The sequence below is a fragment of the Micromys minutus genome (assembly GCF_963924665.1).
Source record: "Micromys minutus genome assembly, chromosome: 1".
In the NCBI taxonomy this organism is placed as follows: Eukaryota; Metazoa; Chordata; class Mammalia; order Rodentia; family Muridae; genus Micromys; species Micromys minutus.
The window spans coordinates 63,701,207-63,719,858 of NC_137969.1; the positions used below are offsets into that span (position 1 = coordinate 63,701,207).

The window sequence follows — 18,652 nt, forward strand, 5'->3', positions numbered from 1 at the left end:
TCCCTTACCAAAAGGTAAATGCAAGGACCATTCCTTCTTCCACCAAACCCTTGCAAGAGAGGTACTGAACTTGAAAGCCTTAGGAATTTCATGGTTTATGCAGCCCCAGCAAAGGGAAGAAGATTGAGTCTAGCCCAAGGGAGCTTATGTAGGTGAATTGTTCTTCAACCTTATGGGGATCATGCTGTTTAGAAAGTGTGGATAGTTAGGTAATTTGGGGATTATTGTTTGGGGTTGTTTCCTTTTCTCTGCTTAAGTTTTTTTCTTGGTAAAATAAGTAAGTCTTTAATTTTCTTAGAATTGTTAGCATAATGATTTTCAAGATTTTGTTAATGCTGTCTTTTTAGCTAAGAAAATGTGGGATTTCTAGTTTAATTCCATTCATAATCTCAATATCTTTTTTTTTTCTGTGTAGTCATTTTGAGGTTCCATTTCTTAATGAAGTAAACCCATTAGCATATGCCATGCTATAAGTCAAGTGTAGTTTATATTTTAGAATGGACACACAAAGAGTAAGATGTCGTTAAAATTCTGTATGCGTTAGATCAAAATGTACTTTATAATTTGTTAACTGGTTTCTTACCTTTAATTCATTTTAGCTAATTGGATGTGAAAAACTTGAAGTTGAAAATGTAGAAGAGGAGTCCAAGAATCTTTCATTTAATGAGCTGGACCCCTTAGGAGCGAATAAACTTCAGTGTAATCTCGATGCTATTGAGCAGCAGTTTTGTGACTTGCCTGATGATAAAGACTCTGCTGAATGTGATGCTGCTGAAGTAGATGGGGAACTTTTTGTGGCCCAGAGCAACTTTACCTTAATTTTAGAAGGTGAAGAAGAAGTTGAGGCAAGTGACTCTGCAGTACCTAATGTGTTGCCAAAAGTGACCAACATAGCAACCAAGGAAAACCTTGTGTCCCCAGTGGAACCCAATAATCAAGAAAATGTTACAGTTTTGCCATCTGCTGTGACTAGTGACCAAGAATCCCACAAGGAAGAGACTTTACCATACGTGCCTGACCCAGTTAAAGTGGCAATTGCAGAAAACTTGTTGGATATGATTAAAGACACAAGAAGTAAAGAAGCAACTCTTGTGGTAGCAGATGAGGCTGTTGATGAGGACATAGCAGTCATTACTCCAAAGGCTGCGCATTCGTCCAGGTTGACCAGCTCTGCACTGAAGACTGTTAGGAAAACACGGGCTGAGACTGTAAATACCAGCCAGGGTGATGACATGGTTTCTTCTAGAACTCTCACTAGAAGGCAACTTGCCCTAAGCCTGAATGTCACATCAGAACAAGAGCCCTCAGCAATTGCTACTCCTAAAAAGAAAACTAGAAAAATAAAAGAAACTCCTGCATTTTCTGAAAGTACCTCTTCTGACATAAAAGTAGCACCTAAGAGCCAGCTGACAGCTCAAAGTCCTCCCCCTTCCAGGAGAGGAAGAAAGACAAAGGACCTTGGCCAAGGCACACTGGCAAGCTCTGGTGCTGTGGAGCAGGAGCCTCAGGGTACGCTGGAAAGACTGAGGCTGAGAACGCAGCCACCCGAGCTAGCAGCTGAAGAAACACCTTCTAGAACAAGAGTTAAGCTTTCATCTGTTAGAAAGGGGACACCTAGAACAACTAAGGAATCTATAGAAAATGAGCAAAGTGCAGAAACTGTAAATGATCTCAAAGGTAGTAAAGCAGCAAGTCATGATAGGACTGTCAAAGAGCTGAGGAATGCCAATTTAGAAGATACTCAAAATATGGAGTATAAACTAGATGAGGAACAACACAGTGGCTGCCAACTGCCTCTAAAACGAAAAAGGGTCAGAGAGAGAGAAGTTAGTGTGTCAAGTGTGACAGAAGAGCCTAAGCTTGACTCATTCCTTCAGACAAGACTTAATGTGCCTAAGACCCCTGGGAAACGTGGGAGACCCAGGAAGGTAGTTCCACTAGAAGCTGAAGGTGCCACAGCTGGTAAGAAACAGACAAGCGCCCAGAAGAAAGAAGTTCCAGTTGTCCGGAGATCTACACGGAATACCCCAGCTAGAAATGTGAGTGCTTTAGAAAAATCCATCTTAGTGCCAAATACGGAAGCTGCTACCGTGATGACGTCTAAGAGAAAGCCTACAAAGAAGTCTGCAGAGGAAAGCCCAAAAGGTCCATTACCGGCAGTATCCAACTTGGCGGATGACATAGTCCACCCAGAGTCCACCGAAGAAAGACTGCAGGCCACTGCTGCTTTCACTAAGACTTCCTGGAGCACAAGGACTAGGTCTAGAAGGACCATGTTAACAGACATTTCTGAACCCAAAACTGAGCCTTTATTTTCTCCTCCTTCAGTGAAGGTTCCAAAGAAAAGAGCAAAAGGTATTTAGTTTTATTCATTTTTATCTTTCTTAGAATACACAGCCTAAAAATTTGGTTGTTTTAAAGCACAATTTGAGTTGAAGCACTAAATATTTTTCCTTAAATAAAAATCATGACTAAAAGACAACACACCTATTTCTCCTACCACCCCACCCCAAAAAAAACCATGAGATAAAATTGATGTAAAGGTTTGCTTCCTAGTTGATTTCAAATTAAAGATTATCCAGATTCTCTACGGTTCTTTGCATCCCTCAGTCCATTTCACATAGTTCTATTTTATTCTCTTCTGTCTTTATATCTAAGTGACTTTATTTCATTTCCCTTTAAATATAGCTTTTTTGTTGTGTTTTAATAAAAAGTCTTTTGAGACAAACAGTGCTTGAAGTTTAAGAAACAGCATTTTTCCCCCCCCAAAGATTATGTATGTGAGTACACTGTCACTATCTTCAGACACACCAGAAGAGGGCATAAGATCCCATTACAAATGGTTGTGAGCCGTCATGTGGTTGCTGGAATTTGAACTCAGGACCTCTGGAAGAGCAATCAGTGCTATTAACTGCTGAACCATCTCTCTGGTGGTTCTTATTATGCTAACAAACACCTTAGCTAACGTAATTTTTTATGTAGCCTTTTATATTAAAAGTATATACCTGTTATAGAAAATGAGATAATATATGCTTTAGTATATGGATGGTCTTACTAAAGAATAAATAGAATGAGCCAAGCATGGTGTGCACCTATAGTCCTGGTGTTGAGGAGGCTAAGGCAGCAAGGCTACCTTGGGCCATATGGCAAGACTCTGTATTAAACCACACGCTGCAGTTTATGAATGTACTTATTTTATGATCATTTTCAGAAACTCGTGGTAGATATATATATATAGGTTCACTAGCCTTTGTTAAAGCCAAAGATTGTGACTTCCAGTGAACCTGGAGCTCAGCAGTTGGCTAAACTGACTGGTTAGCAGACCCTCCAGAACTCGCTCTTTTATGCCTCACAGCACTGTGAATTACCACTTGTCCAGCGTTTTTCATGAGTGTGGGGATCTGACAGGTCCTCATGCTTACACAGAGGGCATTTTACCCACAGTCCTCTCTCCACAGTCACCGGTCCCAGATACTCAGTCTTCAGAGCCCTAAGCATATATGACATTATAATTTGGTCATGTGTAGCATTTTTATCACTAATACTCTTCGGGTGCTTGAGCATCCTGTGGATATTTTCATGTTTTAAGGGTTCCTGTGTTAAAATAGGCACCTTTTACTAGGTACTGGAGATATTTGAGAGTCACGGTTTCATTTTGTTTGAAGTTGGCCACAGTGGAATTATTTGACCACAAAAAGTAGCTAGTGCTGCAAACAAGAGCTACCTTTTCCCTTCTTCCCAGAGAGCTTTTCCAGCTCCGGATTTGTCTTGTAATTTTTAACTTTTTAGTCCTAAGTAGTACTGTTTGTTGAAGTGTTTTCAGAAGTTTGCAGAGATAGGTGAGACATTGTCTCACAAAAAGTAAATTTTTGTGTATGCCCTAAAAGAGACATGTAAAAGAAACCATGAATAAGCTGAACATTTTGAAAATGATGCCAAGGTTTGTTTGTTTGTTTGTTTGTTTTTTGAGACAGGGTTTTATTTTGTCACTTTGGCTGCCCTAAAACTAGCTCTGTAGAGCAGGCTGGCCTCAAATTCACAGATTCTCCTGCCTCTGCCTCCCAAGTGCTGGGATTACAGGCATGCAGCACCATCACCAGCTAAATTCTTCTTAGTCCTAGAAGTAGGTGAGGAAGCTTAACTGTAGACTCTGAGAAAGCCAAAGATGTGTTGCTCCCAGGTAGCCTAGAGAGTTGTGACTCTAGATTTGTATTTTAAACAGTAGGAAGGGTGCCTTGCCATCAGTGGCTTGAAGCATAATTTCTGCTTTCAAAGCTAGTGGTGAAAGTTGTCCAGTGCTGCTAATGCTTTTCTGTTGTCAAGATCTATGGTTTTTTTGTGGGCCAGGGAGATGACTCAGTCAACCTTGAAGACCTGAGTTTGGATCCCCACAGTCCATGTAAAAAGCTGGCTTGGTACTCAGCCCAATGATGGGGGAAGGAAGTCAGGATACTTGTGAGCCAAGTAGTCTGGCCTAGTGTAAAGTTACAGTGAAAGACCTGCATCAACCAAAAGGTAGAGACGCCTGGGGACCAGCCCCAGAGGCTGTCCTCTGACCTCCATAGACATAGACACACTCCTGCATCTACACAAGAGTGCACACAAAAAGGGTCAGATGAGCTTCGGTTGGAGTTTGATTTTGTTTTTTTTTTTTTTTTTTTTTTTTTTTGTGAGTAATGGTGGTGTCTTACTGTTTTATTTGAGATAGGATCAGGGCAGCTGGGCCTTAGACTTGTCATTTTGTTACCCCTACCTCCTGCTGGAACTATATGGGTCAGGGCCTTCATGCCCAGCAAAAGCCATACTAGTAAGACTTGACATCTGACGTTGGTCAGCCGTCTGTTTTTGTGTCCATCTCTCTTTTTGTTTCATACAGAACTTGTTTATAAAGCATTGGATCGTTCTGATCTTTACTGACATAATTGTCACTGGTATCCTATTTTTTATTAGCTGAGACACGGGTAGTGAGTTCAGAGTGGCATGTAATCTCTGCTGCTGTGATCACAGTACAGTGGCTCCATTTCTTTATTACTTGTTCACTTTACACCCTCTCATTGCCCCTGTCCCCCCTCCCCTTTTTCTCTGAGCAGGTAGGGCCCTCCCACACTGACGCTTTATTTTTAAAATGTCTTCATTCACATGTAGCAATTAGATATATTTTGTTTCGCATTTTCATATATGTACATAACATTTGGATCATACTCAGCTCCTCTTCCTTACCCTTTCACCCCTTCTTAGTTGGTTCCTTTATTACTTTTACTTATTTTTTACTTTAACTTTGTGTGATTCAATCAGGGGGTGGTTAAACTAGTCGTCTGTGTTATATATAACCTGCTGTTTTTCAGCTTTAACTTTTATGAACACACCCCTCCCCCATTAGAACAAGATCTCTTAATGAGATCGCTAGAAAAGGTTTGGTTTGGTGTTTCAAGACATGGTTTCTCTTTTAATATCCCTGCCTGTCCTGGTCCTCCATGTGTAGACCTTGAACTCACAGAGATCTGCCTGCCTCCACCTCTCAAGTGCTGGGATTAAAGGCTTGGGTCACCACCTCCCAAGTGCTTAGAATGAGGTTTTAAAGTTTGAGTCTTTTCTTTGCAAATGAAATTACTCTTGCAAATAAAATCACTGCGTCACAAAAACCTCGTCTAGAAATGGGGACTCACGTGCCATGTGGGATTCTTCAAACTAATGAACAATAGCTTTGTGCTGCCTGGAGTCCCATCTTTATAATGTGATGGCATTTACTTTGAAGCCTAAAATATTCATGGACAGTGGGCTTACTTAAATGAGAGGATATTTTCTTTTTTGCCATCACTTCTGTCTCCTGACATGTGTAATGAATTTGTATGTTGTCTTTGTTGGGTGTTTTTGTCTTTCTAATACACACTGTTCCAGGATTTTTGCAGTATATTTGGTCACCTTTTTGTTTTGTAAACCAGACATAATTACAGATCAATGTTTTGTTTGTTTCCTACTTGTCTCTAGCTGAGAACATGGAGGCTGCAGCCCAGCTGAAAGAATTGGTGTCAGATTTATCTTCTCAATTTGTGGTTTCCCCTCCTGCCTTGAGAACCAGGCAGAAAAGTACATCCAATACTTCCAAGCTTCTAGGTGAACTGGTAAGGAAGACATGAATATATATACTTATTAAAACATCCTCTATGTTTATTGGGTTATTTGTTTGTGTGTCTGAAATAGACTGTGTACCCCGGGATTGTCTGGAAGTCATGTTCTTACCTCAGACTTCTAAGAGTGGAGATTAAAAGGATTTTTAAGTGATTTTTTTTTCTAAGTAAATTTGTTGAAAAATAAATTTATTTAAAGATGCATGTGGACCAGAGAGGTGGCTCAGCATTTAATTGTACTAGCTCATTTGCAGAAAACTCAGGTTCAGTTCCCAGCTCACAACCTCAAACTCCAAGTTTCTGGGGGATCCAGTGTTCTCTTCTAGTCTCCTGGGGTGCCGGGCATACATGTGGGACACATGTCCCCACAATACACATGAAATAAAAGTAATATTTAAGTAAGGTAGTTTACATTTATATCAAAAGGCCAAAAACGTGTGTTTGCTATTTTCAAGACAGATGAGCAGCAATTTTCTAGTTACCCATTAGTTAAAATTTTAAAACTAAAGTAGTTGCCAGCATGGTGACATTCATGGTGACAGTCACAGAGCCCAAGGCAGAGATCGGAGGCGCTCTTGAGTTCAGTTCCAACCTGCTCCATGTGGTTAGTCCTCAGCCAGTCAGGGAGGCATAATGAAACCATCTCAAAAACAAGCAAGCTGATAATAATAAATGTGGCCCTTAAAATTATCTGGGTGTTTAATTGAAGCACCGGTAAATCTAATTAGTGTGCTGAGTAAAGTTATGTCTGTGCCCAAGTGCCTCTGGAGATACAGGAATGGAGGGAGAGGCCTTTCAACAGCTGTAGAGATTCAGAAAAAAATGCAGGGTGCTGAATGCAAGTAGCCATGTGTAGGTTTTAGGTTGTTTCTGTGGGAAGCATTCTAAGAAGGAAGAAAGCCATCTTTGGTGACCCTGTGCCTACAGATGAAGAGAACCTGGTTAGGAGGGTGGGTGGTAGAAGAATGCAGAGTGAATGCTGACAAGACAGGGTTGGGTGCAGTGTTTGGATGAGGAGAAAGAACCATTCTTGTCTAGATCATCAAGTTTTCTATTAACCAGCCAGAGGGGTCTGTGTAGGGGTTTTTAGCAATGCTTGACTCCTTATCTGAGCAAAATACTTTTTAAGTCAGTACTTTAAATGTTTCAGTAGTGGTGCATGCCTTTAATTCTAGCACTCAGGAAGCAGAAGGAGGCAGATCTCTGAGTTTTGAGGACAACCTGGTCTACAGAATGAGTTCCAGGACAGCCAGGGGTAAACAGAGACAGAAATAGAGCAACCCTGATAGAAAAATCAAAGTCTTAATTGCTTTAACAATTAATATTTTTAAATTTTTAACCCTTAGGAGAGTGACCCTAAACCATTAGAAATCATAGAACAAAAAACAAAAAGAATCAGGACTGCGAAGACAAAAGCGAGCAGGTAAGCAGCATCAGCTCCGTCCTCTCCATTTAGTCCCTAAAGCCTAGCAGTTGCTAGAAAGGATGAGAATGCTCCTCACACATGCCTGGCTCCTTGACATTGATGGAGCTCAGCACTTGAAGGTAGCATTCTACAGAGTGAACACATTTAGTTTATTGTCCACCAGTCATGGTTGGACAAGAAGATGGTTTGCCTCTGCATTAATTAAAGTCCCACAGATATTTCACTTCTGTGGTAATTAAGTCAATTTGAGGTGTCTTTGCATAACAGGATTTTCATGCTGTACTTAAGCATGGCTAAGTTTAATGGAAGTACAAATTAACACTAACATGTACATTTCCTTTGTATATGTTGATGATACACAGACTTGCTACTGTTTCTAAGTGTGTGGTTCTGCTGGCTCTCATCCCATGAGCTGACTATAGGTATTTGGACCGTCCTTGTGATAGTATTTTATATATATCTCCGGCTAAGTATTCATATCAGCACATGAGGACAGTAGGACACTGAAGCCTTAACTCTGCCTGTCCATCGGCCACGGCTGTACTTGGATCCGTGACTCTCCACATCTCTGTGAGAGTGAAGCACGTGACAAGACAGCACATTGTGCTCATTCCTACTTGACTGTATCTTTCTTTCAGAAACACGGGAAAAGGAAGTTCTTGGTCGCCTCCCCCTGTAGAAATTAAGCTGGTTTCTCCCTTGGCGAGTCCGGTGGATGAAATAAAGACCAGAAAGCCAAGAAAAACTGCAGAAGTAGCAGGAAAAACCCTTGGAGGGGGCAGAAAGAAGCCATCTTCTTTTCCAAAGCAAATTTTACGCAGGAAAATGCTGTAATTTTTAGCCCAAGATTTTAACATGCACCTGTTTGTAAAAGTCATCAGTGTTTGTGTGGATTATTAAAAGTCACCCAATTTGGATGGAAATACTTTATATAAATTGTACAATTTTGTAAGCAAGTAAATAAGTAAAGTAACTCCATGTGGAGTGCGGTTCTTCTAGTCCAGGCGTTTTATAATACTTCATACATTTATATAATATGTAAATATGGCTTATCATTGGGATGTTAAATAAACTACTGTAAAGTACACACTGTGTGTCTGTTAGATTTTTGAGAGGGGATTTCTATTTTAGTTGTAATTTTATATGCTACTAGACATTTGTTCATTTTCTTTCTTTACTGTTAAGATACTAGAACTGTCTTAAAAGGAGGGTGATCGACTGTTGATGATTTTTTAACGTTGCTGTTTTATAATGTATGCACTTTGATGCTGTTCCTTGGATCTCTAACCATTACATGTATTCATTGGGCTTTGCCTGATACTGTGTTGAATTTGAATTGTGGGCATGTGATTTTTGCCTTTTTGTAGTTTTACAAATTTTGTGTAATCTACCTCAAATGAGTAATTTTCCAGCATTGCATTGGTTTCCTTTGCTGGCATTTCTTGTTCAGTAACTTAAGGACTATCTTGTCTCTCAATTCAGAGACTAATTATCCAGGTTAGATTGACCGGTTTCACTGCTTCTTAGCAACCTCATGGAAGGATTTGGGAAAGAAATATAGAACAGTGCACCTGGTGTGTGCCTAATGTTGAGAAGAGGATGTCAGACTCCCGTGCTGCAGAAGAGCTTGCTACTGAATCACAGAGGCCTCTTTAGTATTCAGGTTTTAAAACTGGTGGTTGCCACAGGACCTCAGGCACAGGTTACAGAGAATGGGAGAGTGTGAGCAGATGTCAGAAAAGAGGAACAGAACACCCTTTTCTGCTGTGTGAGTGTGCACCATTCATAATGGCGCCTAATGAATGCCCTGATGTTCATCAATAAATAAGTGTTGTCAAATAATTTATGACAGGTAATTGATAGTGTGTAATGAATGGACCCTTAATAATTGATACCTAAAAGCAGACTGCCTTCGTCAGCTAAGCTGTGGATGTCTTCGTGAGCTGTGTTGTGTGCGTTATTTTTCTACTGACTAGCATCATGGATGATGAGGAAATGGAAATGCCTGTGCCGAGAACGGACAGTGTGAGAGTGGCCGTGCGGGTGCGGCCTTTCAGCCAGGTCAGTCCATGGCCATTGCCTTGTTGACAATTACTGCCTGATTTTAGTAATTTTTTTAAATAATAGTTACTGAATTTGTATTTAAGCTGCTTGTCATTTATGAAATATTAAACTTATTTAAATGAATTTGTCAAATGAATAACAGATCTAAGCATAATTTAGCAGACATTTAATTTCATTCCTTGGTACAAGTAGCACAATAAAAAAAAATGACAAGAGAAATACTGTCAAGTTAATTATTTAACAGTACAGTTTGGTAAATGAAGATGTGTGGAATCTTTTCAATACATGGGGGGTGGGAGAGATGTCAGTTGATAAGTGCTTGCTGACCATGCCTGAATCCCTGGAGCAGCTCACCAGCACTGTGTGAGGCACGGTGGCGTGTAGAATTCCAGCTTGCGTATAGAAGCTCAGTCCTTGGCTATGTTGTGCATTCAAGGCCAGCTTGGGCAACATGGAACACCAGAAAAAGAAATGTTTATCTTAAAAGTAGGTCTTGCCACATGTGGAAACATCAGTGACTCCAACATAGATTGCTAAAATAGACCAGACCTAAGTCACATAATGAGAATGTGCCAGGCTGCACTTACAAGTTAATTTTATGGGAACACTGTTTGAGAGATTTCACATGCACAAGGGGACTTCTTCCCCTTGTCTGTGCCTTATTGCACCTTGCATACATAGACATGTTCTGTTTACCAAACAACTGGACCTAAGTCTCTCCACAGGTTCCAGAGGATGCTAGTAGAGGGCTGTGCTGTGCCCAATGCAGCTACTGGAACCTGCTTCCATTATACCCCTGCTCAAGCACACACACGCCACATCAAGAATCAAATGGATTTTACCTGCTACTCACCCCCAAGGAATGTCTCAGATATCCAGGATCCTGAGTCCTGATGCCACCAGCTCATACCCTCATGATAATGGATGAGTACATAGTCCCTACTGTGTCTGAGCGATTATAATCTTCACTGATTCGCACCGTGTCATAGTAGAGACGGGCCATGCCAGCAAGAGAACCAGGTTCCCAGCCACACTGCTTTGTGATAGCTGGCCTGTGCGACAAGACCTAAAATGTTCAGTTCTATTAGGGATTGCCCAGTTCTAAGGAACACCCAAGATGGTATCGCCCAAGGTCAGAGTGGTCCTGTGTACTGTCAGAATGGCAGGTATGAAGCTCCCTAAAAGTCAAGCCTCACCTGGCTCTCTCACTGATGAGACAGTTGGAGGAACACGAGCAAGTCAAAATCCCAACCTCGGTTCCTTCACAGCCTCTCCGGTCTATTGGTTTACCTGGCAGCTTTTATCACCTGTGCTTACTGAACCCCTCCTAGTGCTGCATTAGATGCTAAGACTATGAAATGTCCCTGCAAGCTGGCATGGCAGTGTGCTTGCTTCCTGGAGTGTTTGCACTTTTCGGGGAGGTTCTGGAGCCTTTGGGACATCAGGCCTCACTAGCTATGAAAGCTACTGAGACCGTCAGCTTGACCGTGCTTACGGTTGAATCATTGCTTCCTTCCTGATAAGCTGATTGCAGACTGACACAAGCTCCTGTCGCCAGTTGCCCAGCCAAACAGTCCCAAAAAGTCCTTCCAAAAATTGACTTTGCTCAAGTTCTCTCACAGGTACCAGAAGAGTAGCTGCTGCAGTCAAGGGTCCCAACTGCTCCCTTATCAGTACTGCCTTACAACATATTTTTAATTCCTCCCTTTTGTGTCTTTTCTAATATTATCTACTCTCAGAATGTCCTTGAGGAGCAAAATAGAGGGGAGGCATGGCCCTAATTTCTAATTTCTTACCCCCACTTCCACCAGTTACTTTACATGGCTCTAGAAAGCAGCCTCAGATGCCAGGGACCCACGCACCTTCAGCATATGAATCCAGCAGACGAGCAATGGGCTCGTCTTCGCAGTCTCAGTGAGTTCCTTGGGAGGACTGTGTAACCCAGTCATTCTGGTTTCATCTCTTACAATATTCCTATTTGGGATTCCACCGAGGAACTATTCCTATGTCCCACAGAAACTCCATTCCCTCTGGAGCAGAGGAAGACAAGGGTGAAAATATGCTTTGGGCTTATTTTCCTTCTGCATGGGCTACCAAGATCACGTTAGGTTATCATTTTCCTGTAGTTCAGGAATGGAGCAACCATTCCTGTTTCTACCCCAAGTGCCACCCATCCACTTTCCTCTCATGTTTGCCTGTCCCTTTCTCTTGTCAGGTGTTATGTATGACAATGTGTGCAGTTCCTCCCAGGTCAACAACAGACTTGTCCACATTGTAAACTGGGCTTAGTTCCTCTTCCATTGTCACACCAAAACACCATGACCAAGGCAATTTATAAAAGGAAGCACTTAATTTGGGGACTCACGACTCCAGGGGGTAGTAGAGGCCTTGTGCATCATGGGAGGGAGTATGGCGGTAGGCAGGCGGGCCTGGTACTGTGGGTGGCAGTAGCTAAGCACGTTGAAACAACAACCACAAGGCAGAGAGAGCAAGCCAACTGGGCTGATGGGGCTTTTGAACCCTCAAAGTGACACACCTCCTAAACCCAAACAGTTCAATCAACTATGAGCCTATACTTGCTGGCTTTATATCAACTTGACACAAGCTGGAGTTATCACAGAGAAAGGAACCTCAGTTGAGAAAATGCCTCCATGAGATCCAGCTGTAAGGCATTTTCTCAACTAGTGATCAAGAGGAAAGGGCCCAGCCCATTGTGGGTGGTGCCATTCCTGGGCTGGTAGTCTTGGGGTCTATAAGAAAGCAGGCTGAGCAAGCCAGGGGGAACAAGCCAGTAAGTGACATCCCTCCATGGCCTCTGCATTAGCTCCTGTTTCCTGACCTGCTTGAATTCCAGTCCTGACTTCCTTTGGTGATGAACATCGATATGGAAGTGTAAGCTGAATAAACCCTTAATTCCCCTACTTGCTTCTTGGTCCTGATGTTTGTGCAGGAATAGAAACCCTGACTGTGACAATTGGTACCAGCATAGTGGGGTATTCCTGTGACAACCTGACCATGTTTTGGGGAGGACTGTGGAAGGACTTTGGAACTTTGAACTAGAAGAGCCATTGGGATGTTAAGAGTTCTGTGGGATGTTCTGTAGGAGCTTGGAAGATAATGTTGAGAACAGTGCAGAAGATGGAGGCCTGGCTTGTGAAATTTTAGAGGGAAGATTAAAGACTCTTATCAAGGCTGTTGCTGTTTTGATTGTGAAGATTCTGTGGTTTTGGTTAGCTAGAGCTGAAGAATCAGCTGTGATTAACAAGATACCAGAACTACTAAAGCAATTGATGCTGGTCAGCTGGAGCTAAGAAATTAGTGGTGATTAAGAAGAGACCAGCTTCACTGAGGTGAAATCTTCTGGGATGCATTTTATGAGAGCACAAAGAGGCTGTGTTCCAGAGATAGCCAAGGTTGTTCCTCAAGCTGTGGCTGGACTTGGTAATGTGTAAGAGTCACCCAGGTGATACTGGTTTTGAAGGAATGAAGGGGTCATGAAGAGCAGCTGAGGCTCGGCACTGTGAGAGGTCATGGAAGGCCATTGGTGAGGGTGCATCCTCAGTGGCAATTAATGCCCCCAGGAAAGTTTTGGAGATGCCAGTGCCATGGGGTGACCGCCAAGAGCAGCAGCAGCATTGGAGAACAGGCAGCTGGAGCCTAGAAAACAAGCTGTGTGCTACAAAGGGCAGAGATGGAAAAGTGACCCTTGGAGAAGCCCAGAAGTTTGTGAGTGGATCCCAGACATGTTAGAGATTGGTTTTGCTTTTGATTGTGACTGTTTGCTGGTATTTTTCCCTCTTGAAGAAGTAGAGCCCACAGTTAAGAGGCTTTAAATTGTAAAAAGATTTTGATTTTTAAAAGAGACTGGATATTTTAAAGGGATTGCAATTTTAATATGTAAGAATTTGTAAAGACTGTGGGACTCTTAAGCTTATTTAGATCTTGGGGATGAATTTAAAAAGTAAGGGTTGAGGCTTAATAGTGTTGTGTTTGTGTGTCAAGTTGACAGGGGGTCAATTGTACTGGCTGGTTTTATGTCAACTTAACACAAGCTGGAGTTACCACAGAGAAAAGAGCCTCAGTTGAGGAAATGCCTCCATGAGGTCCAGCTGTAAGGCATTTTCTCAACTAGTGATCAAGTGGGTAGGGCCCAGCCCATTGTGGGTGGTGCCATCCCTGGGCTGGTAGACCTGGGTTCTATAAGAAAGCAGGCTGAGAAAGCCAGTGGAAGCAAGCCAGTAAGTGACATCTCTCCATGGCCTCTGCATCAGCTCCTGCTTCCTGACCTGCTTGAGTTCCAGTCCTGACTTCCTTTGGTGATGAACAGCGATATGGAAGTGTAAGCTAGATAAACCCTTTCCTCCCCAACTTGCTTCTTGGTCCTGATGTTTGTGCGGGAATAGAAATCCTGACTAAGACAGAGCCAAACATTCAAACAGTGGGGAAAAGAGCTTATGCAAAGCCTGGTGACATATTTGATCCCTAGAGCCCAGAGTAGAAGGAGAAAATTGATTCCTAAAAGTTGTCCTATGATCTCCACACACCATGCATACATATACATCGCATACATATACATCATACACACACATATATATACACATACACAGACACATATACATACATACACATATATACATCACACATTATACATCATACACGTATAATAAAATGAAATAGAGTAAAAATGAACTTCCTCGGTCCTTGAAATGCCTGGGCATAAGTGGCTTCTCTACCCATGCGCAGTTCCCACAGAATACTTAGGACTTCCTTGATGCTTGCCGTCTCTCCGTTCCATTTCTTCTCATGGAAATGCTACTCCCATATCCCAGGACGTGCTCACTCAGGAGGTGAGGCTTTCAGGAACACTTAAGAGAGTTTACTATGTGTCTAGGAATGCTGCCATAAAGTCTTGATTTCTGTCTTTAGCATCATATTCTACACCTTGTTAAATCACAGGAAAGTAAGAATCGGGTGTAGGCAGGGGAGGTCTCAGTTCTTTTCCTTCAATTCCAAGCTCCTCCCTATTCCCTTCCAGGGTTCTAATATCCACATTCTGCTGTGTTAATGAGGTGATGGCTCCACTTGATCCCTCTCCCATTCTTTTTTAACTTCAGGAAGCTCAACATGGCTTTTCCTTGGCAGCCCAGGCTTCTATTTCCCTAGCACTGTTTGAGTTGTAAGTCTTCTGATTCTTTAGCTCTTTTCCCCGCGGTCATTGGCCATTGGTTGTCATCCAGCCCACAGCAGCAACCCCACTACAGTGGCAAGACTCTCCTTGCCCTTTTGACAATGGTACAGTGGCATTTGGCAAGCAGGTCAAATGTGTATATGCATACTCATTAGGATGGTCACAGCACCTACTGCCAGGAGCCTCCCGGCCCAGAGTTGATGGCTTTGCAGTCTGAGGGTCTCAGGACTGACTGTCTAGCTCTCTAACTCTACTGAAATGCTGATAGTAACTTCTAAAAAGTCCTAAAAAAATTTCTTACCCTTTCTGAGGGTAAAAGGCTGCTAGCTTAGGCGATTGACACCTATAGCCTAACAGCAGGGAATTGAGTAATGTGGCCTTTGTTCTATCTCAGCAGGAACTGCTGAGCTCTAACTCCTAGTCAGCAAATCTGAAGTTGCAGTAAGGAAAAAGCAATACTTAGAAAAGTGATTACAGCATTTATTACTAAGTTGTAAAAAGTTTCCTATGAAAGCTATCTAATGAAAAAGTGGAAAGATCCTAAGCAGGGAAAGGGAAAAGAGTTCTAGCAAGGGAAAAATCCCTTCGATCTGTCTTCTGTCTTCAGTACTTATACATCTCTCAGAATACATGATCACATGCAACAAAGTTCATCACAAGTTCATACAAAAAATCAAATCATAAGTTGAGATAGAAGTTTACGACAGAGTATGTTTACATGCACATCCCTTAGGAATAATTATCTGGCTAAACATCCATCACCTGTCTCAGCTCCACAGGTTCACTGAAAGTTTAAAACCATAACCAAGTTATTAGTGAAAATTTGTATAGATAAACCCAGTCAATATTTTATCCTCTGTCCTAGCACCTATAGTAAATAGTTTGTTCCTTTTTTATGACCTTTGGTTAATTGTTTTACAACCTCTTGGAATGTGCTCTGAGTAGGAGAAAGTCTGGTTACCATCTGCGAGCAATTAACTGATGACAATTGGGAGACTGGCAGAGTTCTCACTGCAGTTTTGACTATCAGAAATGGACTTCATAGCAGTCCCACTATAAAAGAGCTTAATAATCACTGCTATAATTTTAGAAATTCTTATAGGTTCATTATTAAGACTTAAGAGATCACCAATTTGTCTATATAGCATCACTATAAGACATCTGCAGAGATCTGCTCCAAAGGGGTGTGCTATGATTTAATGATTGTTATAGATGTTTAATAATAACAATAGGAAAATCATTTTAATAGTAGAAATCTTTCCAAATGGATCCCTTATAGCCTTGCTTAATAATGGTGAACCAGTCACAGATTATATAATAATCTGAGGCGGCCATCTCAGAATGATAACCTGATAGTTATTAACATGTCCTGTTGTGGTTCCTGACAGTCTACCATACAGGGCACACTTCCCACACAGAATTCTATATCCGACTTGTGTGGCCTCTCACTCATGCTTCTAGACTCTTGTCCACTTTCTTGGTGTGATGGTTTGTATATGCTTGACCCAGGGAGTGGCACTATTTGAAGGTGTGGCCTTATTGGAGGAAGCATGTCACTCTAGGAGTGGGCTTGAAGACCTTCCTAGCTGCCTGAAGATACTCAGTCTGTTCCTGGTGTCCTTTGGATGAAGGTGCTGAACTCTCAGCTCCTCCTGCACCATGCCTGCCAGGATTCTGTCATGTTCTCGCCTTGATGGTAATGGACTGAACCACTGAACCTGTAAACCAGCCCCAATTAAATATTGTAATTTATAAAACTTGCCTTGGTCATGGTGTCTGTTCACAGCAATAAAACCCTAAGACACTTGTTTTTTTGGTTGGCCTCTCAATTGTTTCAAAAAAAAGGGATCCAGCCCCAATCTGTGAGGTGCCATGAGACAAAAGAAGTGGTAGAGACTGGGGTTGTACAGAGTGAGCCCTGCTAGAAGGTGGACCTAGGAAGATCAACTCTGGTCAAAGAAGAGGGCTTAAAAATCCATCTTTTTCATTGCCCTATACTGTGATGAGACACTGTGACCAAGGTAACTGAAAAGGGAAAGTATTTAACTTATAATTTCAGAGGGTTGAGTCTATGACCATCATGACCAGGAGTTTGGCAGCAGGCAAGCAAGCATGGTGCTGGAGCATTAGCCGTGCACTGGCAAGTTAGAAGCAGAGAAATATAAAGTGAGTCTGGAGTGGGAATGGTCTTGCTGGAGGAGGCATGTAACTGAAGACATTTCAAAATCCCAAGGCATACCCTGTTGTGGGTGTGGGTGTGTTCTTTTGAAACTTCCAATCCCACCCCAATAAGGCCACACCTAATCCTTCCTATACAGTGCCACCAACTGGAAAACAAAAATTCAAATATAAGCTTGTGGGGGCTATTCTTAATCAAACTACCACAAGTGGTGAGGACAAGTAACTTCATCCAGCAGGAATGTACTGATTCTGAATTTATAACCTCACTATAGAGAGAAAAGAATTCTGGAAGCCAGTGTGTGATTTCCATGCATTCCCGAAGTATCACCATCCGGGACCCTAAGAATGAAGACCGTGTGAAGACCTTTACCTTTGACCTGACATATTGGTCCCATGATGGATTCCAAAAGGATGAAGATGGTGTCCTCATTCCATCTGATCCAACTAGTAAATTCGCAGGCCAGGTAAGTCACTTAGAAATATCAATGGCAGATTTTGCATATTGTGTTTTTCTTGTATAACATGCTTTAAATGCTTCAGTATTGTCTGTGCCAGAGCAGGGAGAGATGGCTCAGTTGGTGAAATGGTTGCTGCCTGAGCATGAAGAGCACCTGCAGTTGGGATACTCAGAAGCCATGGGAATGCCGAGCCTCACTCCTTAGCTTAATGTGCTTTTGAGAATCAAGAGCTACTAAGAGAAACTCTGAGCACTAACATGTCCTTGAAGGAACTGGGTGGACCCCTGCCTCTCCTCTCCCACTTTGCTTTCTAGCAGTGAGAAGATGGATAAGTCTCTGTCCTTTGCTTCTACCATGACACATTGTATCATCACAGACTTACATATTGTATCATCACAGACTTACACATTGTATTGTCACAGACTTACACATTGTATCATCACAGACTTACACATTGTATCGTCACAGACTTACACATTGTATCATCACAGACTTACACATTGGATCATCACAGACTTACACATTGTATTGTCACAGACTTACACATTGTATCGTCACAGACTTACACATTGTATCATCACAGACATACACATTGTATCATCACAGACTTACACATTGTATTGTCACAGACATACACATTGTATCGTCACAGACATACACATTGTATCGTCACAGACTTACACATTGTATCGTCACAGACATACACATTGTATCATCACAGACTTACACATTGTATCGTCACAGACATACACATTGTATCATCACAGACATACACATTGTATCGTCACAGACTTACACATTGTATCGTCACAGACATACACATTGTATCATCACAGACATACACATTGTATCGTCACAGACTTACACATTGTATCATCACAGACATACACATTGTATCATCACAGACTTACACATTGTATTGTCACAGACTTACACATTGTATCGTCACAGACTTACACATTGTATCATCACAGACATACACATTGTATCGTCACAGACTTACACATTGTATCGTCACAGACTTACACATTGTATCATCACAGACATACACATTGTATCATCACAGACTTACACATTGTATCGTCACAGACATACACATTGTATCGTCACAGACATACACATTGTATCGTCACAGACTTACACATTGTATCGTCACAGACATACACATTGTATCGTCACAGACATACACATTGTATCGTCACAGACT

The 18,652-nt window shown here is 41.9% G+C and overlaps 2 protein-coding genes across 2 annotated transcripts in view; both read left to right on the plus strand.

Annotated features, from left to right (window-relative positions):
* AHCTF1 (AT-hook containing transcription factor 1) overlaps positions 1–9,796 on the plus strand; it is a 56,272-nt gene extending 46,476 nt beyond the window's left edge. Inside the window, exons 33-36 of the mRNA XM_080929629.1 lie at positions 600–2,355; positions 5,989–6,122; positions 7,475–7,551; positions 8,193–9,796. Coding sequence (XP_080785755.1) covers positions 600–2,355; positions 5,989–6,122; positions 7,475–7,551; positions 8,193–8,388 — 2,163 coding nt within the window. The 3' untranslated portion in view covers positions 8,389–9,796. The remainder of the gene's footprint in view (positions 1–599; positions 2,356–5,988; positions 6,123–7,474; positions 7,552–8,192) is intronic.
* LOC308430504 (kinesin-like protein KIF28) overlaps positions 9,515–18,652 on the plus strand; it is a gene marked incomplete at its 3' end in the record, with an annotated part of 51,293 nt that continues 42,155 nt past the window's right edge. Inside the window, exons 1-2 of the mRNA XM_080929642.1 lie at positions 9,515–9,615; positions 17,260–17,451. Of these exons, the coding sequence (XP_080785768.1) occupies positions 9,535–9,615; positions 17,260–17,451 (273 nt within the window). The 5' untranslated portion in view covers positions 9,515–9,534. The remainder of the gene's footprint in view (positions 9,616–17,259; positions 17,452–18,652) is intronic.